At 49.9% G+C, this 21,584-nt stretch overlaps 1 protein-coding gene across 1 annotated transcript in view; it reads left to right on the top strand.

Annotated features, from left to right (window-relative positions):
- TSPOAP1 (TSPO associated protein 1) overlaps window positions 1-21,584 on the top strand; it is a 29,553-nt gene that overhangs the window by 5,519 nt on the left and 2,450 nt on the right. The window contains exons 6-25 of the mRNA XM_062012303.1: window positions 241-345; window positions 658-708; window positions 3,214-3,397; window positions 3,704-3,924; window positions 4,280-4,389; window positions 5,702-5,811; window positions 7,213-8,028; window positions 8,529-8,680; window positions 9,505-10,098; window positions 10,963-11,265; window positions 11,501-11,680; window positions 13,589-14,716; window positions 15,328-15,454; window positions 15,591-15,742; window positions 15,918-16,086; window positions 18,043-18,114; window positions 18,316-18,351; window positions 18,667-18,770; window positions 19,036-19,107; window positions 19,348-19,476. Of these exons, the coding sequence (XP_061868287.1) occupies window positions 244-345; window positions 658-708; window positions 3,214-3,397; window positions 3,704-3,924; window positions 4,280-4,389; window positions 5,702-5,811; window positions 7,213-8,028; window positions 8,529-8,680; window positions 9,505-10,098; window positions 10,963-11,265; window positions 11,501-11,680; window positions 13,589-14,716; window positions 15,328-15,454; window positions 15,591-15,742; window positions 15,918-16,086; window positions 18,043-18,114; window positions 18,316-18,351; window positions 18,667-18,770; window positions 19,036-19,107; window positions 19,348-19,476 (4,812 nt within the window). The 5' untranslated portion in view covers window positions 241-243. The remainder of the gene's footprint in view (window positions 1-240; window positions 346-657; window positions 709-3,213; window positions 3,398-3,703; window positions 3,925-4,279; window positions 4,390-5,701; window positions 5,812-7,212; window positions 8,029-8,528; window positions 8,681-9,504; window positions 10,099-10,962; window positions 11,266-11,500; window positions 11,681-13,588; window positions 14,717-15,327; window positions 15,455-15,590; window positions 15,743-15,917; window positions 16,087-18,042; window positions 18,115-18,315; window positions 18,352-18,666; window positions 18,771-19,035; window positions 19,108-19,347; window positions 19,477-21,584) is intronic.

The raw sequence follows: 21,584 nt of genomic DNA, 5'->3' as shown, positions 1-21,584 counted from the left end.
TGGCCCTCCAAAGGGGGCAGAGGTGCTTTAGAAAAGCTGCTTCAGGGGTTTGGGTGGGAGGGGACATGAAAATGGATTTTCTTTGACTCTGTTGCTCTGGCTTGTGGTGAGAGTTTCTTGCCTCCTCCTCCTATGATGGCATGAAATACAGGCCATGTTCTGACTTCCATAGCCCATGACAGGACAGAGGACAGTGTTTGAGTAATGTCACCTCTGAGCTGTCTGTGAATTGTTCTGCAGCACATGAGAAATGTGGCTGAGCGGAGGCAGCAGCTGGAAGTCGAGCACAAGGAAGCGCTGCTAGTCCTGCAGGAGAAGCAGGAGGAGGTCAGGCGGCTGCAGCAGGTATGCAGGGTGACACACGAGGGACATTTTACTGTCTGAATCCCTAGAGATTGATGGGATTCCTGCACCTTGTTCTCATGAAAGTGCAGGGTATGTAGGAGCCACGTGGGAGATTGCAGGATGCAGTAAATGAGGGCAGAGTGTCGGTGTCTCAGCAGACTCTGGTCCCTGGGCAAAGGGAAGGGCTTTTCTCCTGAATGGCCAAAGATGCTTTCAGCCTGCCCAGTGTTGTAAATCTAGAATGTTCTATCAAGATGATGAGGTGAGCTTAGGTAGGCTGCTTTGTAATTTACTCCATTTCTTATTCCTCAGGCACAGGCAGAGGCAAAAAGAGAGCATGAAGGAGCAGTGCAGCTTCTAGAGGTAAGACAGAACAACAAGGTGAATTAGTTGGTGCACGTTTGGTCTTTTGTTCTTAATGTCAGCTTTCTTGATGCCCTGCATTTTGTTGTGTCTTGAGCAGAATGCTTTTTCAGGGGTTAAATCCTGCTCAGTCCTCAGAGAAGTAACTTCATTCAGGTTGTGCCCAACAGGGGATGTGTTAAGTAATCAACCTCAGACCTGCCTGCTCAGTGTTCCAGGATCATCAGCATGTGATTTGAAATTCCTTTTGTGTTATGTGCTCTATGCTTTTTATTAGAGAGGGGGGGAAAAAAGGAGAAATGTGGCCTTTGCCTGAGCATAAGGAGTTTGAGGCAGCTCCCTTGTCCCATTTGTGAGGCTGGGACCAGCTGTGTGAGTGCTCTGACATCCACACCCTTCGCCGTGGTGGCAGACGGCTTAACAGCTCAGCCTGGCAGGTGTGGCGAGCATTGTTTTGCTTTTGATTTGCATTATCTCAGTGTTTACCAGATGACTTTGGAGAAAACCTTGGCTGTGATTTCCTGGAGCTGCAAAGGCAAAGCACCAAAGGTTTTGGAACTCACTGGGGTGATTTTAGTGGCTGCCATGGTTTTGTTCTTCTGCAAGGACATCTTCAGTGAAACTGTTGGCTTTTGTTCAGTCTAACTGCTCATGTGGTTTTATGTCTTCTGTGTTTTTTTGCTTCTTGCTACCAGAGTGCTTTGGATTGCATGCAGGTACTGCTATAATCCTGTCAAACAGGACATCTTCTCCTCTGTCCTGACTTTGACAGTTGCTTGATATTCTTGTTTTAACTACGCTCTGGAAAAGGTTGCAGGAGTGTCACCTTCAGGAGATACATGTCATTGAAAGAGCTACCACTATGAGTTTGCTGGAGCAGCTGCTTTTCTGTTTAAATGCTTTGCTTTTTCTCTGATCATTTAGGATTAGGAGCTTTGTATATTTTTTGACATTTCCAGATTTTTAGAATGGTCCAGCTGTGCACCTTGCCCACATATCACATACATTTAAAGGCCTTTTAGGAACTGTTTGCAGTCTGGGAGTGGGGTGTTTCCTTCCAAACCCAAAAGCAATAGCAATATGATTGCAAGAGAAAGCACCATGGAGAAAAAAAGACAGATCCTGCTGGCTTTGTAATTGGTTGGATGATGGGAAGCAGAGATTGTGAAAAGTAGTCTTGAGAGAGAAAGCTTTTTCCAGGTCAGATGTGTTATTTTTAGAGCTGCCTAAGACCCAGACTTTCTGACTCACTTCATATTTCAAGGCATGGTTTATTTTTTTGGGTTGGAAGGAGAAAAAGACACTTCAACAACGTTTTGTAGAGTGGAAAATTTTGAAGAGCACAGTGCAGTCATCTGTTTTTCTGCATTACCTTTGCCAAATGATGAGATGAGTGACTACAAAGCCTGATGTGATGTCAGCCCAAAGAGAAAAAAAGGGAACAAATGTCATCTCTTGCAAGGCACAGCCTGCACTTCAGCCACATGCACTAATGCCAAATTAAATAGTCTCTGCATCAGTTCAGCTGAGGAACTGCTGATGAGATGATATATTCCTACCCAGCACTAATGCTTTTTGTTTACTTATTACCTGAAGTGTGTGAGCAGATTTTACACAGGTTATCTGTCTAGGAAGCACAGGGGAAGAGTGGGAAGAGGGAAAGGAGCAGTTGCAGTCTCCTGGGAGTTGATATGCCTACACCTAGGGAGTATGTGGGGATGTGTAAAGACAGCCAGTACTCAGCAATGTTTTGGAAGGGGAAGATCTAGAGATGACAGAAAGAGAATACTGGAAAATACAAATGGTGCTCTAGTAGGAATATGTCCTTCCCTCTCTGTAGTATTTCCCCAAGGCTGCCCTGCATCTTATCTTGCTGAGATGTAGCTTTCTTGTACTCAGCATGGATTTTTCTGGAGCAAGTCACCCCTGAGGACTTGGTGACAAAGTGTATGGGCTGCCAGCATCAAAGAAACGTTCTGCAACATGGGCCAGGGTGCTCTCTGCCCTTCCTGCTGCCTGGAGGAGACAATACAGAGTCCTGCCCATAATGATGGGAAGGCCAGGATAAGCTTTTGGGAGCTTTTTGAAGCCTCTGGGGTGATGGACAAGACAGAGAGCAATTTCCTTTGGAGATGTGATGTTTATGCTCCAGTAAACATGCAAAGCCTTCTCAGTCTTTTTCTTTTCAAGGCTTGTTTGTCTTTTGACTTTTCTCACCTGGTCTTGTGCAGGGCTTGGGTAGGACACTGAAGTTCAAACCCAGTGTTTCAGGGATGATTCCTAATTGAGCTTGCAGTCTCCTCCTAGATGATGAGTGTTAGGTTTTCAAGGACACTATAGATGCAGAGCTGCCAGTTCCTAATGAGCTTTCTTGGGCAGGACACACCTCAGCTTCTTGGACACTGAGGCCCAGTGAAAAGATGGCAGCAAAGACAAATGCTCTTTGGAACCTCACCGGTGGTTTGGATATGGGTTTGTGCCTCACCTTGTGTCTCTCCTTGTCAGGCCCGGGTGAAGGATCTAGAAGAGCAGTGTCGCAGTCAAACAGAGCAGTTCAGCCTCCTGTCTCAGGAACTCCAACAATTCCGCCTGCAAACGGGAAAAATCGACCTGCTCACCTCTACCCTGGTGACTTCTGAGCTCCCCCTTGCTCTGTGCAGCTCTACCCCACAGCCCCCCTGGGAGAAGGGTAATTGCTGGGGATGCCTGCGAGTGTTTTGACAAAGGAGCTCTTTGTGGAAAGGGAAAGGTTGAAAGGAAATCATGCAAATGTGTAGTTAACTTTTGGGATCTGTGTGTCCCTTGTAAACACCTTGAGTTCCTTGTTAGTAATTGGTAGTTATAAAGAGAACTTGGCATTTCTCTGACCAGAGAGTCCAGCGTGTCCAGTCTGTTGCACTGTTACTCGAGTCACATTCTTAGAGACTCGAGCTGCTCTGAAGGGTGTTTGCTGGCAGTGATCCTCACTGCTCATCTTGTGCTCATTTTGTTGCAGAATTGGCTGTTCCTGGGTTGCTCACTCACCAGAGTGCAAAGAAGGTTCACCATGAGGGGACCGATGAGCTGGAGTCGTCACAGCGGTTGCCTCATGCTGCTGCTGGCTCCCCGCTTGCTGCTGCCGGTTCTCAGAAACAAGCAAAGAAAGTGGAATCTCAGTCAAACTCTTCAAAATCAGAATCCATGCAGAACAGTCCAAAATCCTGCCCAACTCCAGAGGTCAGTGTGAGAGTACCCTGTGTGACCTGTGCCTTCTAGCCAGCAGGGAATAAACGTGTTGCTGGCAGCACCAGTACTGCCGTGTCCGTTCCCTCCTGCCTTCCTGAAGAAAACAGGGGACAAAGAAGAGGAAATGTCTGACTGGAGCCCATGAAGCTGCAGCATGGACCCCTTGCCTCTTACTACTACTACTACTTCACCTTAAATGTGATTTTTCCAGATGATCCTTAGCCCAGTGGTCAGACTCACATCACACGTGACCTTAGAGAACTTGTTCACTGATGTTCAAACCTTTTGACTGTTCCTTTACTCTGATTTGGATCACGTCATATCCTGTATCTTTAATGTTTTTTAGGTGGACACTGCAAGTGAAATGGAAGAGCTGGATGTTGACAGCATCTCTCTAATGCCAGAGCCAGGCAGCCAAGGGCCTGCAAAGCTCCAGGTGTTCCTAGCTCGATACAGGTACTGGGTCACTTCTTGTGGTCAGTGGGGTTAGACAGCCTGTCTCATTGTTGCCAGCTCCCAAGAAATTTTCTCCAAGAAAACTTGCTCCAACAATTCAGAAAGTTTGAGCCCAGAATTCCTGAGTTTTTGACCAAAAATCTCTCTGGCTGTAATTTTAAGAGGACAAGAACCCAAATGGGTGAAATAACCCCAGATTTTCCTGGTAATTGTTGCTGTCCACAGAGCCATCATGGTCAAAGCCAAATGACTGTTTACAGCTCAGAGTATTGACATATCCTTCAGCTTTTACACTGTGGATTGAGAGGAAGAGAACAAGGATGGTGCTGTGCTTGTGAAGAGCAGATTGGATGTCAGATGTCTTGGGCCTGTAAGGTCTGGCCCAGCTCAGAGAGGGGATAACATTGCTTTGGCATGTTAAAATTCCCTTTAAAGACTAAAAGGCAGGAATTTGCAGCAGATGCTTGAGGAGATAAAGGTTTTTCATGAGGCATTTTCCTGTGATAGGCCATCTGATTAGCTCAGGGATCCCTGGGCAGGCAGGTTAGAACAACCTGGAGCATCATCAGTGTGTTTATCATTTTCAGGCTGGTGAGGCTTTTGGACTGCTGTTTCACATGTGATCTCACAGCACTGAGGGTTTTATAACTTGGACCCTGAGGGCTAGATAATTATGAAGAAAAAAGCTAGTAACCTTTGTTTCCCTCATTCACATTGTGTCACATTCCTCTTGCACAGATCTGCTCATTCTTAGGGTGTTAAACACAGAGATTCTGACGTTGTGTGCCGTGCTTGTCCATGACAGTGGTACAGCGAGTGCACCTTCTAAAGCTGGGGTGGTTTTGGGTTTGGTTTGTTTCTTTTTCTTGACAACTATTAAATGCATGAAATGCAGAGAGCTACCTGCATAAAATAGATAAGGGTGCAGGTGAATTTAAGGATATCTGTTATAGAAATGCAGAGTCTTCCAGCTTATCTCCTTGGAACACTCCGAAACTCAGCAGGCACTCAGGGAATTCAGATCCTGCCCTAAACACTTTGAGTCACTGTGATCTGTTCCTTCAGATGTCACAAGGCATCTGTTCTGCTACTCAGAAAATCACCCCTAGCTGCTATTTGAACATGGAGCAATGTGTTATTAGATATATATAAACCTGTAAACTCGAGTCTTGACCTTTGTGTGTGGAGCTTGCTGTGTGCAAGAGGTGGCTGCAGCCCCAGGGAGCTGTAAGCTGGTCTAACATCACAGCTTGCAAGTGTTGCTGGGAGAGTTCCTATGGAAAAATAAGTCTTCATGTTGTAAATGTTTCAGCTACAATCCTTTTGATGGGCCTAATGAAAACCCAGAGGCAGAGCTTCCACTGACTGCTGGAGAGTATATTTACATCTATGGGGACATGGATGAAGATGGCTTCTTTGAAGGTGTGTTTGAGTGCAGTGCAATGTGAACTCTTATGGAGAGGTGACCTCCCTTAAAAAGAGTGAAGTGTAATGAGTCTTGAAACGTGAAGATAAAGCTTTTTCTGCCCACAGTTGGTTTGGTAGAGGGAAGAGCAGGTTTTGTTGGAGAATGGTTTGTTTATGTCTTGATTAAATTAAGTCTAAAAGATGAAATCCTGGTCTAGTGATGTGAGTGGGAATTCTGCCACTGCTTTCAGCACAGCTCCAGGTTTCATCCCCATATGGTTCCTCCCTAGCCATGAAGAGGGACATGTTCAGCCCCAGGCACCTTCTGCAGATGGGCTGTTTCCTTCTTTCCAGTGACTGCACAGAGGCACTTGATGGTCTCAGTTACCTCTTGCTCTTTTATCAGAGTAGGGTATAAGATAAGCAACCCAAACTACAGTTGTCCTGTGTGGTGTCATACAGTGTATTTCTCTGTTGACACCTTTGAAAACACGATCCTGATTGACTAATAGGCTTGTGGAATTGAAACCAAGAATGGTGGACTCTAAATTGATACTCAAGTTTCTTTGTGAAGCTGACTTACTGTGATGAAGGATCCTGATTTACTGAGGTGCTTTGCAAGAGCTGAGGCAAATGCATGTCGTGTTGCACCGCTTGCTCTTTGACTGTTCTGGCTCTTTCTTTCTTTCTGTTCCCAAGCTTCTCTCGTATTTGTTTGTTTGTTTATTGCTTAAAGAATAAAAAGGTTATTCTTTACTAATGTTTTCAGCTTTCCCTGCTTTCAGTTGATGTGCTGTAGGTTGAGTTTGAAAGGGGAAAGTAAGTGCAATCCCCATGCACTGCTCATTTGACTTGAGGTTTGATGGTTCTTGCACGTACCAAGAGTGCTGTGGTATCAGTCATCCCCAGGGGTCCTTTTGGAACATCTTAATTGTAGAAGCTAGCTTAATAAAGGAGGGAACTAAAACGAAGGCAAGAGCTGAATACAGAGCTGGAAAGATGGACTTTCTTGAGGAAGTGCTACAAACCCCAAATGTGTATGGCTGGGAGAAGACATAAAATCATCAACCTGCACAGTGTGGGAAAGCTAGCAAAGCAACTGGTTAGTGAAAGAGCTGTGATAAGGAGCAGTGAGATCATGAAGAAGGAAAGACCATTAAGCTAATTACACAAACCAACTTTCCAGTTAGCTGGCTCTGGAATGTGTGGAGCAGTGAGCTGTTAGGATCTAACCAGGGAAACCACAGGAGATGCAGGAAGCTTCCCCAGGAATGATCTCCCAGAGCTTGTGGGGGTGTCTGTCCATCCCTGAGTGCAGTGCAGCTGTGGCCTGGCGTAGCTCTTGTCCCGCTGGCAGCTGGGTTGGAAGGCTGAACAGTAGGTGCAGTGGTAACAGGTTTCCTGTTTTCTGTTTAGGGGAGCTGATGGACGGCCGGCGGGGGCTGGTCCCCTCCAATTTTGTTGAGCGAGTTTCAGATGATGACCTCGTGACGTTTCTGCCCTCGGAGCTCAACGACCTCACCCATAGCTCATACCAGGAGAAAAGTTTTGTCAGTGCAAGCACCAGCAGTGGGGATAAGAGTGATTTCTCCATTGAAGAGAGTAGCATCAGCCCGTTGGCCAGTAGAGCAGAAGGAGACCAGGAGGAACCTGTTAGTCATACAGCAGTGCCTTACCCGAGAAAACTGACTTTGATCAAGCAGCTTGCCAGAAGCGTAGTTGTAGGCTGGGAACCGCCACTTTTGCCAGCTGGCTGCCCAGACATACAGAGCTACAACATCTACGTGGATGAAGAGCTACGGCAGAACGTCAAGAGCGGCTTCCAGACCAAAGCAGTGATTGAGAAGCTGGACTTAAAGGCAAAGTCTTACCGTGTCTGTGTGCAGGCTGTGACAGAGCAAGGCGGCTCTGACAAACTGCGATGCACTTGCTTTGTGGGCCGAGATTCTTGCGTGGCACCCACTATGCTGAAGGTCAGAAGCATCAGTGCCACGTCAGCAGAGGTCACCTGGCTGCCCTCCAACAGCAACTACAGCCACGCAGTGTATCTCAATGGGGAGGAGTGTGACACCACCAAGCCCGGGGTGTACTGGCACAGCTTCCGCAGCCTGCAGCCCAGCACTCAGTACGTTGCCAAGCTGGAGGCCCGGCCCCTGAAAACACCTTGGGAAGAGGTGCCAGAGGGGCAGGAGCAGAACTCAGCTGTGATACACTTCACTACCCCACTAGCAGGTATCAGAGCAGTCGTGCCCGCTGCTGCTGTGCATGGAGTGCTTGGAGCGCTGCGCTCTCTCCTTCCTTTGCTTCCCCTCGAGGTCAGGTGCCAAAGCCTCAGATGCTGTACTGTTCTGTCTTAATGTTTTCCTTCATTTTAAAACAAATACTCTCTCTTCTGTTTTCATTTGCTCTGGAAAGATGTCCCCTTTGCTGATTTGAGCAGCATGTCTCTCAGGGCATGGAAGGTGTGGTTTGCCATGACTTTGCTGCTTCTTGGCCTCAGCTACTTTTGCAAAGTTCTGTTTTCTGTGCATTGAAGCTTTCACAGAACAAAGAGCACTTTGTTTCCTCTGGTTCTGTCTACCATTTCCCAAGACCTAGTCTGGCTGTTCTAGTTAGGTTCTGCAGTGGCAAGTCTGGCCTGGGAGTTTTCTCTTTGATTCTAACCAGGGTTTAGTTTAGCTTTGTGCTGTAGTCAGGTAAGCAAGAGGAAAAATCTGTGTGGTCTCTCTCAGGAACACCTGATGCTCCTTTGGATGTCCAGGTGGAAGCTGGTCCCTCGCCAGGTATCCTTGTTATCAGCTGGTTACCTGTCACCATTGATGCCGAAGGGTCTTCCAACGGCGTCCGAGTCACGGGTTACGCCGTGTATGCCGATGGACAGAAGGTATTGTGCTGGCACTGTGCAAGGCTGCTGTTTGTGTAGGTGGGTGGCTGGAGGCTGGTGCAGGGGTGGCAGGCAGTTGCAGAGCCTCAACACCTGGAAAGCTTGGTCCACCAAGCGTGCCATGAGGAGGCAATAGCAGTCCTTGGCCTGGGAAGGAATGATATCAGAGAAAAGGCAACCCTTGGGCTCTTTGTTTTGACAGATGCACACCAAAAAAGGCATCTGCCTGAGTTTTGGATGTGTTTTCCGTACAACTGAGCTAGGAAAGTTCCTGTGACAGGACCTTGCACTAGCAAAACAGGAACCTTGGTGTCAGCCTCCTCTGTCTCACCTTAGGCACGAGCTTGATCCTGAGCAATGAGTCCACAGGGCACGGAGGGAGCACAAGTACAAAACCTTGCTGCCATCTGGGGCTTGTCTCTGGTCTAGGAGTGAGGTGTAGTTCTCAAGCCCTTTCTTAAATTGGGGACAGGCAAAGGGAGAGGAATACAAACACCCCAGGGTCCAGTAAAAGTACTGGTGAAGTCTCCAAGGCTATCCTGTGTTAATAATGGCCTGCAGTCCCCTGCACACATGGTGGTGTGCTACTGGCCATGAGAGAGGCAAGCAACAGCAGTTGAAGTGAGTTCCAGTGCAAACCAGAGCAGTAACAGTGTCTCTTTACTGTTCATTCTTGCTGATACTGTGCAGAAGGGTGAGTGTTCTGCACACCAGCTGGAGAGCTTTGGGGTTCACTTTGGGTTCAGGACTTGTCGTTCTCTGAGGGGCTGAACTGGGCACAGTAAGTCATTGCTCCCTGTTTGTTCTGGGTTTCTTGCTTGCAGGCAATAGAAGTTACTTCTCCAACAGCTGGGAGTGTCCTGGTGGACTTGTCTCAGCTTCAGATGTTCCAGGTGTGCCGGGAGGTGTCTGTGAGAACGATGTCTCTTTACGGGGAGTCGGTGGATTCAGTCCCAGCCCAGATCTCCTCGGTCTTGCTGCGAGCCTCTCCCCGCTCTTCCCCTTCAGCCTCTGCTCTTTCTACCACATTTACCTCTAGACTGCCCCGTGGGGAAGCCAGGGGCTCTCAGCCTGCACACAGCCTCCCTTTACAGCACACAGCTGCAGCCCTGCTTCGACACAAAGCTCCCACTGATAGCTCAGATGCCAAATTGACTGATGTCTCCTCCAGCCACGACGACTCAGGGCGATCTCTGCCTGACAAAGCCTCTTCACCACTGCACCTCTCCTCTCCCAGTCCTTCCTTGGTGCAAGCTTTAGGCACTTCCCCACAGGGACCAGACACTGCACGAGACAAGAAATGCCTGAGTGTGCCTCCTCAGCAAGCTGGCAGCACAGCCCTCCCTGGTGAGGGCACAGAGCCTGGCCCTTCAGTGGAAGCAGAATGGCAAGGCCTGGATGAAGGGACAGAGGTGCAGGTAAGTGTCCTCACAGATCTCCTGCCCAGTACCACGTGTGCTCACCAGGACAGATCATTTTGGGGAATGGAATGAAATGTCACTGAACGTGTTTCAGTGCCACACTGTTGCCTTTGGGCCATCAGCCCAGTGGTTGGGAGTATTGGCTGCTGTTGTGTGCCTGGAAGAGCAGATGAAGCTCACCACTGATAGCACCTGTGCCAGCAGATCAGGCAGAGAGCAAGAGTTCATCAGAGGCAGAAGATGAAGTTCCCTCCATGATGTCAATGTTAGTCTGGCATTGCTGTGCTCTCTGACTTCTCCAGCCTAGTGGGTTTGTGTGAGTGTGGTGGTTTAACTCTGGCTGGGTGCCTGGTGCCCACCAAGTCATTCTGTCACTCCCCTCCTAAACAGAACAGGAGAAATAGAACAAAGAGCTTGTGAGTCGAGATAAGGGCAGAGAGATCACTCAGCAATTACTGTCATGGGCCAAACAGATTCAGTTTGGGGAGCATTGGTTTGATTTATTAACAATCAAAACAGAGCAGGGAAATGAGAATTACACACAGAGTCTTAAATCACCTCCTCCCACCCCTCCCTTCTTGCCAAGTCTGTACCTGCTCCCCTCAGCAGCACAGGGGGATGGGGAAGAGGGGTCACAGTCAGTTCATCACAGATGGTCTCTGCTGCTGCCTCCTCACCCCTGCTGCAGTGTGGGATCCTTCCCTTGGGAGACAGTCCCTCACAGACTTCCCCAATGTGCATTTTTCCCACTGGCTACAGTTCTACATGAACTGCTCCAGCATGGGTCTGACCTACAGGGTGCAGTTCTCCCCCCTCAGGTTTCAGTGTTTGTGATGGCTCTTTTTGTTTGTGTTTTCCCAGATGGAGCAATCTGTAACCAAAGCACCAGAACTGGAAAGCCCCTTTAACAGTAGTCTGAAGGTACATATGGAGACCTGCCATGCATGCTCTGTGGAAGAGACACCAAAAGATCCCAGTGCTGAAAGAGAGGAGGAGGCAAATGAGAAGCACGTGAGCCCAGAGCCTCTGCCCTCCCTTAGCCAGGCTGAGGGACCAGAGGACACCTTCCAAGATGCAGTCACTGGTGGGAGTAGCTGTCAGGAGTTCCTGAGGTTGTCCCCTGGCAAGGAGGTGATGAAAGAAACGCCCAGAGTGAAAAGAGAGGTTTGTTTAATCTGGGTTGATGGAGGGATGTGGATTGTCTTTGACACTCCCAGGCTTTACAGTGTGTGTGTGTGTGTGTGTGTGTGTACAGCTGCCAGTTACTGCTCTGGATGCTGCCTAATTTATTTCTTGCCACACTGTAGCTGTATGTGTACTAGAGAAAGGTAAAATGCTACCTCATTGCTAGAACAGAGTGCCTGAGAAGCCTGAGGGAATCTCTTTTGCTTTTCAACAGCAAGAAGAAAAACCGTGTGAAGTAGGACGCCGACAGCTGCTGCTCTTCGCTGAGCACAGCCGTAGCTCTGACCTGTCAGATATACTGGAAGAGGAGGAGGAAGATGAACTGTCTTCAGAAGCTCTGGAAGAGAGGAAATGGGACCAGAGAGACCCATGCTCCAGAGAGAATGGGGAGAAGGTAACGTGTAAGAGAGTGCTGCTTGCGGGGAGCGCCAGTGCAGCCATCCCATGTCATCAGCTCACAGGAGGAGGTGCTGGTCTGAGCCCAGCACTAGTGCTTGGCTAAGTTCCTACCTGCTCTGCTTTTACACCCAGTGTTGTCTTAAGCTAGTAAAAATGCAAGTCCTGTGTGAGAGGGAAGGATGTTTCTCTGTAATGAGTGTACCCAGGGTTTAATTAGTTGGAAAAGCACACAGTGCAATGTGAACTGTAGAACCCAGGGTTAAAAATCAATCCCATTGAGTTCTTGCTATAGCTATGAGCAGTGAACACAGAGGGATCTGCAAAGTCCACCCCTCTGTAGATGCTGTACCAACCCACCTTCCCTCCTAAGGCAGAACAGACACCTTGTATTTTGGCCTCAGCCCTCCAGACACTTCTGCATGTGAGTAACTTAGTGCAGATGGTTCTGCTTGGCTGTCAGTGCTCTGTAGGGAGCTGAGCCCTGGCTTTGCAAGTCCCAGTGTTGCAAGTGAGGAAATACTGAGCTGAGCTGTGAGTGATAATGTTAATTCATGTTACAAGTTGAAACAGTTCAAGCCAGTTGGTGTGTTCTGTTCCATCTGTGACAGGTAAGGTGCTTAAACCCCTGTGCCTGGGAAGTGGTGTGTAAGGACACCAGCTATGGCAGCTGAGAGGGAGAGCCCTGAAGCTGGATGACTGAGCACATAGGGCTGTTTGCAGGAGGTGGGAGGTGCCTTTGTAGCAAGAAAAGCACCCTCATGGTTTTCTCATGTGACTGAAGAACATCTGTAGTTTGCTGCTGACCTGTGTGGCTGCTGGGCTGCAGCACAGGCAGGCTGGCTCTGGTGGGCATTCAGTGATCACTAGCAGGGAGTATAAAGATTCTGGAGTAAATCTGTTGCTGCTTCTCCCCACTTCTGAGGGAGTTCTGCTTCCTGGGTGGGAAGGGGAGACCTGCAGTACAGCATGTCAAGAGCCCCAGGAGAGCCTGGTGTTGGAGATGCTGGGACTGCCTGGGAAGGAGCTGTTGGAAAGGCTTCCAGTTGGGATTGCACTGGAAAAAAGGGAAGGAGCAAAGAGGAAATGAGAACACTCAGGAACACTGCTGTGGGGTGTTTTCCTGGTTGTGTTGTTGGCCTGAATGTGTTTGGGTTGTTTTGGTTTGGGTTGAACACAGACACAACACACCCTGCCCCCTCCCCCCCTCCCCCCCCCCAATGCTGTTGAGCAAACTGGTGCTTCTTGACTTGATCAAGTGATTGTTTTCTGTTCTGGCAGTGACAAGGTGAGGGTGTGAGCGTGACAAGATGCTGAATGGGGAGAGGGCAGCAGGGGCAGGAAGCTTTAGCACACAGAGCTCCCAACACTGCCTTAGAGAGTGAAGGAAGATGGTGCCTGAAGCTCTGCTGCACAGGGTCACTTCCTTCTGTTCCAGTGCAAGGACAGAGAGGTAAGGGAGGACTGTGGGTCCTGGTGTGAGCACAGGCTGTGAGACTCACCCCAGCAGCTCTAACGTGCAGAGAACAGCCCTGGAGGAACTGGGCCTCTCCTGTCCCGTCATCCCAGGCTGGGGATGCTGAAGCTGTGGGGAATCCAGTGGGCAGGCTGAAAGGTGCTGCAGACAGTGGTGTGTGTAGGGGCAGAGGCTGGGAGGGAGCTCTTCCATGCATTGGCCTTTCCTGCTTTCTGCTGCATCCCTGGTTCATCTGGTTGGCTGTTGCCAGAAGACCCATTGCTCTCTTTTGCTTCTTCCCCCCGCTTGGCTGCAGCCCAGGGTCGCCGCTCCATCCTGCTGTGCTGGGAGGGAACCACCTCTAACCTTGCTTCTCTTATTTTAATGTTTCTTTCCTCTCTTTTTCCCTTTGCTTGTCCTGGCTGTGGCTTTTCTGGGGGCTGGGTACAGATGGATCTTTGTGATACTGACAGCGACGAGGAGATTCTGGAGAGGATACTGGAGCTCCCCCTTCAGAAGAACCACAGCAAGAAATTGTTCAGCATCCCTGAAGTGACTGAGGATGAGGATGAAGATGAGGATGATAAGTGTGCTAGGGAGGAAAAGGCAGACCCTCAAGACTCTTTGGAAGCACTTAGCTACCATTCAGGAAGGACAGAGAAGCTGCTCAAGGCCAAGGAAGCGTTTCTGAAGGCAGATGGGAGTGACACCTCCCCAGATGTGCCTGCTCAGGCTCCACAGGAGGAGCACGGTGTTAGGCAGAGCAGAGAGGATGCTGAGCATGCAAATCCTGCCTTTGGCCATCTGACCTGGAGTCAGAAGAAGGCAAACTGGGACTGGGGCTACCAGGAGAACGATCCAAAGGCTGGGACTGGGGCAAGTCCCACTTGGAGCAAGAAAAAGGGCAATAATTATCGAGAGAGGATGAGGAGTCGGCCTGAGACAGGGAGGAAGAGACAGAATGATTTAACAGAGCACTGCAGTCGTCTGCTGGGCAACTGTAGCCAGATGGGAGGTGGCCTATACAGAGCTCCCAGCCTCAGGGAAGAGCTGAACATTGTGAGCAGTGCTGGTGGTAAGGAGGGGTTTGATCTGTACAGTCGTGCCAGACAAGGCACCTCACGGAAAGGTGCCCCAAGAGCAGTGGCTCCAGGGTTTGTGGAACCTGCTGTGATGGGAACACGCTGCTCCAGCCCCAGGAGCCTGGAAATAGACATCGAATACGACTCTGAAGATGATCAGGATTCGAGCTGTGCGTCCCCCCCTGAGAGCAGGCCGTGGCCAGAGAGGTCCCAGAGCTCTCAAGGGGACTGGAGTGATTGCTCCAGTCAATCTGAGGTTGCTCCCACAGATGGCAGAAGGGACCTGACCAGGCTGGAGGTGATGGAAGAGCAGGGTATGGAGTGGGCTGGGTCACGGGGCCGGCGCCTGCAGCTCTTCAGCCAGGAGAAGGAAGCACTGAGATGTGAGAGCAGTTCTGAGGAGCAGGGCTGGGAGCTGGACTGTAAGTCACCTGGCTGGAGAAGGAGGCTCGAACATCCTTCGAAGGGGATACGTAGCAGCTCTTTGCACAAAAGGGTTGGGTGACTTTTCCTATTCTGGCTTTGAAGCAGCTTGCAGTGGCATTAGCTTCCCTCTGCTTCCCTGGCCTGCCTGTACCTTGCTTTGTTCAGTGTTGTCCAGAGAAAGGACCTTCCTCTAGGATTGTCTGGAAGAGCACCTGAGAGGTTCTGTAGTCCTGTGCTGCTCCGTGGCTTTCCCTGTCTTAGCTGCTTCTGCTTTCCCTGCTGCCTGCCCCAGTGGCACCATTGCAGTATTCCTTTTCACTCTGGGTCTTCCTCCCCGTGGCAGGAGGCTGTGGTACCCAAATGAAAATCCCAGGTGGAACAGGCTGGTTTGTGCAAGGTTTGGTGGAGGTGATGGCTGGGGTGTCGTTGCCTTCCCCTCCAAACTGCCCTTTCCCTGCGTCCCCGTGCTCGCCGAGGGGCTCCTCGCTGGTGCTGGGCAGGCTGCTGCCTGTGCTTAGTTCTGGGTGCAGCTCCCTTGGTATTTTCAGCTCTGGAGTGTCCCTGAAGAGGAATGTTGCATTTGGATGCAGTGCTGGCTGTGGAGTGCGTTTGGGCTGAGCGCTGGTCACGCCAGGTGGAAGGCAGAGGCTGCTACTAACTCTCTGGTGATTCCTGTTTCAGGCATCTGGTAAGAGAGATCCTAGGGGCCAGGAGCTGCCTGGCACTGGCCCCTGGCAGGCTCCCAGCAGGAGAGGCAACAGGAACGTAAGAAGAAGCCAAATGCAGAAACCTTTGCTCTCTCCTCCAGGTGAGTGAGCAGCAGGAGAGAGGGAGGCTGCTGGGGACGGCAGGGAGAGGCTGCTAGGCAGAATCTGAGCCATGCAGGGCTGTGGTAGGGGTGTGGGGCTCATGTTACCTCTGGTGTGTCCCCTGTCTGCACACAGGCCCTCCAAGGAGCAGCACTTCAGAAACCTCTGTTAAAGATGATGGCATTAGAGTATTTGTGGCTCTCTTTGACTACGACCCCGTGTCGATGTCTCCTAACCCTGATGCAGCAGAAGAGGAGCTCCCATTCAAGGAGGGACAGATCCTGAAAGTAAGGCCATACCTTAGTGAACATCCACTCTGGATCCATCTGATGTTCCAGGGACAGTGCAAACCTTGGGAGGCAGAGCCTCATTCACCTTGGGAGTGATTCCTTAGCTTCCCTTTCTCCCTGCATCTCAGTCCCTGTAGCACAAACAGTCTCTGGCCTGTCCTCTCCATTGCAGGTGTGTGGAGACAAAGATGCTGATGGCTTCTACAGGGGTGAATGTGCAGGAAGGGAGGGATACATCCCCTGCAACATGGTGTCAGAAGTCCAGGTGGAGAACAATGAAATGAAGCAGCAGCTCCTAAAGCAAGGGTTCCTGCCTGCTGACACACCAGTGGAGAGCATAGGTACTGTATCTTCTTTATGTTTGTGCTGTGCTGTTGTCAGCACGTTTCTTTGCTGGAAACTGGAGAGCTCAGTCATGCTGTCAAGCTGTGTGGCCAGTGCAGCCCACCAAAACTATACATAGAGCTGCTGCTTGGGACCTGAAGGCTTGTTCTGTGGCTGTTGCACTAGGGAACAGGAAGGTCTTGATGGATGAGGGAAACAGGTCTTCTGAGGTTCAGTTCATTGCTGACTCTGTGGCAGTGTGAGGAGTGGGAGTGAGGCTGATCCTGCCTAAAGAAGGGGAAACAAGTTTGAAGAGCAACTGAAAGATGAGAAGAAGGGTTTCCACTTCTGGGTTGTCTCCTTTGTTTTGCAAGTCTGTAGTTGAACCCATAGGGCTGACCCTGCTCTTGGAGGAGACAATCTGTGACCTGGGAATGGAGGAAGGTGGGGAGAGACTCGTGGGGAAGGGGAAGGAAGGCCGTGAGACAGCAAGTCAGGCAGTCAGGAATGTACAAGGAGCAGACATGGTTCTTGGGCTCCTTACTCCCTGAAGTATGTGGTTGAGGGCTGTATGGACCCTTTCCTGGGGTGTGCAGCCACTACAGCTTGGCCTGGGTCAGGCTGCAGGTCTGTGGCTCTGAGCCCTTTGAGTGCTGTCAATGTATTGGTGTCTCAGTGCCTGTCCTTATCCCTCCCATCTGTCATCCTGCACCTCTCTCTGTTCTCTCTGCTACCAGTGGCAATTGTTTGACCTCCTCCACTTATTAAAAAGGAGCTCTTATTTTGGCTGGCCACTGTTTCCCTTCCAGTTCAGCAAAGTAAAACAGCACAAGTGTGGGGCTGATGGCAAAGGTAAGCCCTGACACTGACTGAGCTTCCACTGCCTCTCACAAGCAGAGGATGCAAAAAAAGAACCAACCAAGAAACAACCAAAGAACCCAAGAAAAAAAGAAACAATCCAACTTCTTGCCATTGCCTGCAGGGAGAGCCAGTACCCAGCCTGGAGGCCCTGGGGCTGGCTCCCCAGCTCCTCCGTGTGGGTCTCTGGAAGGTGGGATCCTGAGCAGCACAATTGCTTTCACTCTGGGGCTGTGTGAGGTCTTTTTTGGTAGGTTTGTGTCCATTGGCACCTCTCATGGCTAGGGAAAGAAGAGATTTGAGTAAGGTGTTTTTCACACTTGGTACATTCATGATGTGGTGTCTCCTCTGGTGCCCAGAGACAGCTCAGCGCCTGTGGTGGCCTTTGTCCCTGTGTGCTGTGTGTTGTCCCTGTCCCCTGCCCTGCTGTGTACTTGCAGAATAAGGAAATCTGATAGCTCTGACACTTGATGACATCTAGTAGCTCTGGAAGTTTTGAGGTGGTGGTGAGAAAGACTTAGCCAAGGTGTGCCTGCAGAGAGTAAACCTTGTTTCCCTGCTCAGCTGAGCTGTATGTGCCTCTTGTTTTCCTACTGCCTTAAACTCATGTTAAAACCTTGTAACTAAGGAAATGCCTTGGAGGGGTTGGTCTGGGAACTCAGGCTCAGCTGGGGACTCATCCAGCACTGACCCTGCTCAGTGCAGAAGCTTTAGCTAAAGCCCTCCCCAGATCCCTTCCCACCTGGATGAGCTGAGGGTGGGAGCAGCTCATCCATTCAGGTGTTAATGGCACAAGGTTTTGTTCTGTGCTTACAATGCCACTTCTGATAGCTAAAGCACAGTGAGATGTGGCTGCTGTGTGCTGGAGCACACAGACTAATGGGCAGAAGGGCAGTGTGGGTTTCCCTGTGTGTTGGGATGTGGATCAGGCCCCATCTGAGTCCACAGGCGAGAACCCAACGTTTGGGCTTTGCCTCTTGAAACCCCCGTGTCTGCTTCCCAGGGGAGGCCTGTCATGCTGCTCTGTTGCCTGTTCACTCTTCAAGATGCTTTTCACTTCCCATTCACTGTCTGTTTCTCTTGTCTGTTGATTTGCTTTTTTGGATTTCACTAAGGAAATGGCACATTTTCTCCACCTCCACGTCGCCCAAGCGTCCCTCCTCCAAAACCCAGACGCTCCAGGAAAGGTCTGTGGCACCCACTGCTTCCTCTCTGCTGTTTGCTGTCCCTGGGTCATGGTTACTGATGTAGGCTTTGGACTTGCATGAACAGTTTGCTTCTGTTGTTTGCTGCTTTGGTCTTTGTCCTTTTCAGTGTTGTTTGTTGTCAGTTGTGTCCTGTGGTGAAAGGTGAACTCTCACTGATGAGGTGTTTTCTTCTCCCAGCAGGGCTGGACAAGCAGGAGAAGTACAAGTCTCAGACAGGTGGGGTTTGCTCCTTTTTACTCTAAGTAGATAATGCACCATCAGTAGAGATGCATTTGGTGGTGGAGGGCTGGTGCCAGACCCTGCAGTGCTGCTTTAGAGCACTGTAAGGAAATGATCATTCTCACTAAAGAAGAGCTTTATCTCTTTTAACTGGACAGTGGGTGCAGTGACTCTGAAGGTGGAGGTTGTGCTCTGGAGGAGCAGGGAAATCTCTTCCTCATCTTATCCTTAAGATCCAAGGAATTGCTGTGGCTTGGGATTTTGTCCTAGAACTTCTAGCTCAGGGTATTTTGGTTTCCTTTTGCCCTGCAGGACAGAAGCAGAAAGACTTGGAAGCTGAGCTGCTGACTCCTCGAAGCATGGTGGCTGTCTTTGACTATAACCCTAAGGAGAGCTCTCCAAATGCAGATGTTGAGGTAACCACCAGCTCTTTTTCCTCTCTTTTTTTCCTATCCCAAGACACTTTGCACTTTGATCAAAACAGAGGCAGTTACAGCCTGGCAATGGTGCTGCTAAAAAGGGGTTGACACAGATACAGTTGCTCTTCTGCATCCTGGTCCTGCAAGTGGCTTCTCTCCCTCAGGGAGAGCTTGTGCAAGAAGCCCAGGGACAGATTGTGTTTGAGGTGGAGAATTCTAGGCAGTGCTTCTCCTGCCACCGTTGTTCTCTTGCTCTTTGCAGGCAGAACTGACTTTCAATGCTGGGGATGTTATCACTGTGTTTGGGTCCATGGATGATGATGGATTCTATTATGTAAGTACAGGGGCTGGGAAGGTTGTGTGGCTCCATCTGATGTCTGAGTCCCTCTAGTGGCAGGAGAGCAGAAATCAGGGAACCAAACATTCTGCTTTGGGGGAAAAGAAGAAGAAACCTCCATCTGCTTAGTGCAGGGCAGATTGTGGCAGCCAACAGCCTGGCCTTCTCTGCATGGCACTGCTCCTCTCTTTGGCATTTCTGCAAACCTGATGGGAGAACTGAATGTTGATCTTTCAGGGAGAGCTGAACCAGCAGAGAGGGCTTGTCCCCTCCAATTTCTTGGAAGCTGTGACTTCAGACAGTGGCACCATTGAAGAACTTCATTCAAAAGATAAAGAAGCTTTTCCACTGAGTGCTGAGAGCCAGGTAAGGTTGTGTGACTCTGCAGAGTGCTGACATCCAAGCTGTGATGTGGCTGGAGACTGGGCATTGCACAGCATGCAGCATCTGCTAGAATCACTGACATTCTTGCATGCAGCTCAGTACATCCCATGGGAGATGCTCAAGAGTCTAGAGGGGAGTGCTGGGAGCTCTTCCTACAGTGCAAAAAAGAGGCACAAAGCAACAGCATCCACTGGGGCCTCAGTCTCACTGTGGTCAGGTGAGCAAAGAGGATCCCAGGTCCCAACAACACATTCTTTAGATCCACAAGAAGGTCAGTGGTGAAATCCAGCTGCAAGCAAAGCACTTCAACCAGCTTCCCACACACAGCAAATTCATCAGCTGTGCTCATATCCAGGCCACAGAGTTCTGGAGTTACCAGCACCCAAACACCAAGAGCCTTCCACTCATCCCAAGTTAGATACATCTTAATCCAGCCCAAGGTCCTTCCAGATAAAGTCAAAACACACAGAGTTTCCCAAACAGATCTGTGGGGTGGTCCCTAAGGCTTTGAAAACATCCCACAGATGCAAGGGATTGCAAGGTTGAACTAATCCTGTTGCTAATGCTCTTGAAGCAAATGCTGAAGTGAGAGATTTGGGTCATCTGCCAGATTCAGTCCTCAGAGGGAGAGGCCAGAAGTGCAGCACCTCCCTGGTCACTCCTGGACTTCACATGCTGGGTCATTGTACAGAGTGGGAGACAGGGAAGGGCACAGCTTGGTCCCAGCTCACATCTACCCAACATTCAGCTGTTCTTGGGAGGTTATTGGCACCATCAAGTGGTGTCAGACCCATGGAAGTGTGTGAGGGCAGGCCCAGAATGGCTTTGAGCCAGCCCTTAAAGCAGTGTGTGGCTTGGAGTCCTCTGCTGATCTCTCCACTGCTGCCCCTGTAGCTTTCCTGCTCTCTGCACTGTTCCTTGTCCTGTTTTTCATACTGAGCTCCTTTTCTCTGCACCCACCTCCCAATTCTAGCTTCAAATGCTGTCTGATCTCCTTTAGGTTTTACCTGCAGCCCCATCTTTTGCTTCCAGGCATGTCAAGCTTTGTGGGTACAGGAGCTCCACTGTACCTGCACTGCAGCCTCAAAGTGCCTCCTCCTGGAAAACACACATCCCTGGCTGTCCCTGAGCTGGGATGGACACTCTCAGTGATACAGCCATGCCTGGGGCTTGCCAAACTCCAGTGACATGTTTACTCCAGAGTTCTGGAGCTTGCTTGTCAAAGTTGGCACATACAACATGATCAGAAGCATCTTCACTGCTGCTGTTGGGGATGGAGGAGTGGGGGGAGGGACATGCAAAAAGAACCCCACCAAAGGCCAAAGATGCATGGCAGCCTCTGGAGAGGGGTGTTTGAGTCTTCTGATGAAAGCCAGCATGGCAAAACACACTCCATCACATTGACCAGTCCCAGCTTGAGAGCTGCCACATGAGGGGGCACGTGTTTGCAGCATGGCTTCATGGCACAGCTTTGCACTGGTCCCAGTCTTACCAGAACCTTCTCCAGCATGATCATGAGGGACTTTTAAATTGCTTGTAACTTCTTGGATTTAATGTTTTCATCCTGGCTATTCTTCACCTTCCCCTTTCCCTCTGTGCCACAGGCCTGGGAGTAAGGACAATCGACTTCCCAAATTCAGCTGGGGAGGGTGGATCATTTGCAGTTATCTGAGTAAATGTTAAGAAGTGCTGGCAAGTGAGAAAGGGAAAGCAGTTTGACTTTGGCTGATGACACTGGGGGGTGAGGTGAAGCAATAAAAGACACAGCACAAAGAGGAGCATCCAAGAAGTTATGGTCACAAGCTAAAGCCCTGGAACACCCGTGCTCAGAGCAGTTGCTTCAATGCTGTGGCTGTGGAGTGAATGGGTTTTGCCTCAGTGATGTGCAGCTTCTGTCAGAGTGATTGCAAAGCACCTTCAGAAAGTGTTTGACTCTAATTGATGTGTGTTTATCTCTGCCTGCATTGTGCACCCCTGATGGTTCTTTTCTTCAGAGAATGAGGAAGAGAAGAGTCCAGTGATAGATATGAATGGTACATAGAGAGAGAGAGCAACCATGTAAGTTTGTGTGAGAAGACCTCTTTGATCTC

This window comes from Colius striatus, chromosome 20 (assembly GCF_028858725.1).
Source record: "Colius striatus isolate bColStr4 chromosome 20, bColStr4.1.hap1, whole genome shotgun sequence".
Taxonomy (NCBI): domain Eukaryota; kingdom Metazoa; phylum Chordata; class Aves; order Coliiformes; family Coliidae; genus Colius; species Colius striatus.
The sequence above is the reverse complement of the archived record's forward strand: the minus strand, read 5'-3'. Positions and strand labels throughout refer to the sequence as shown.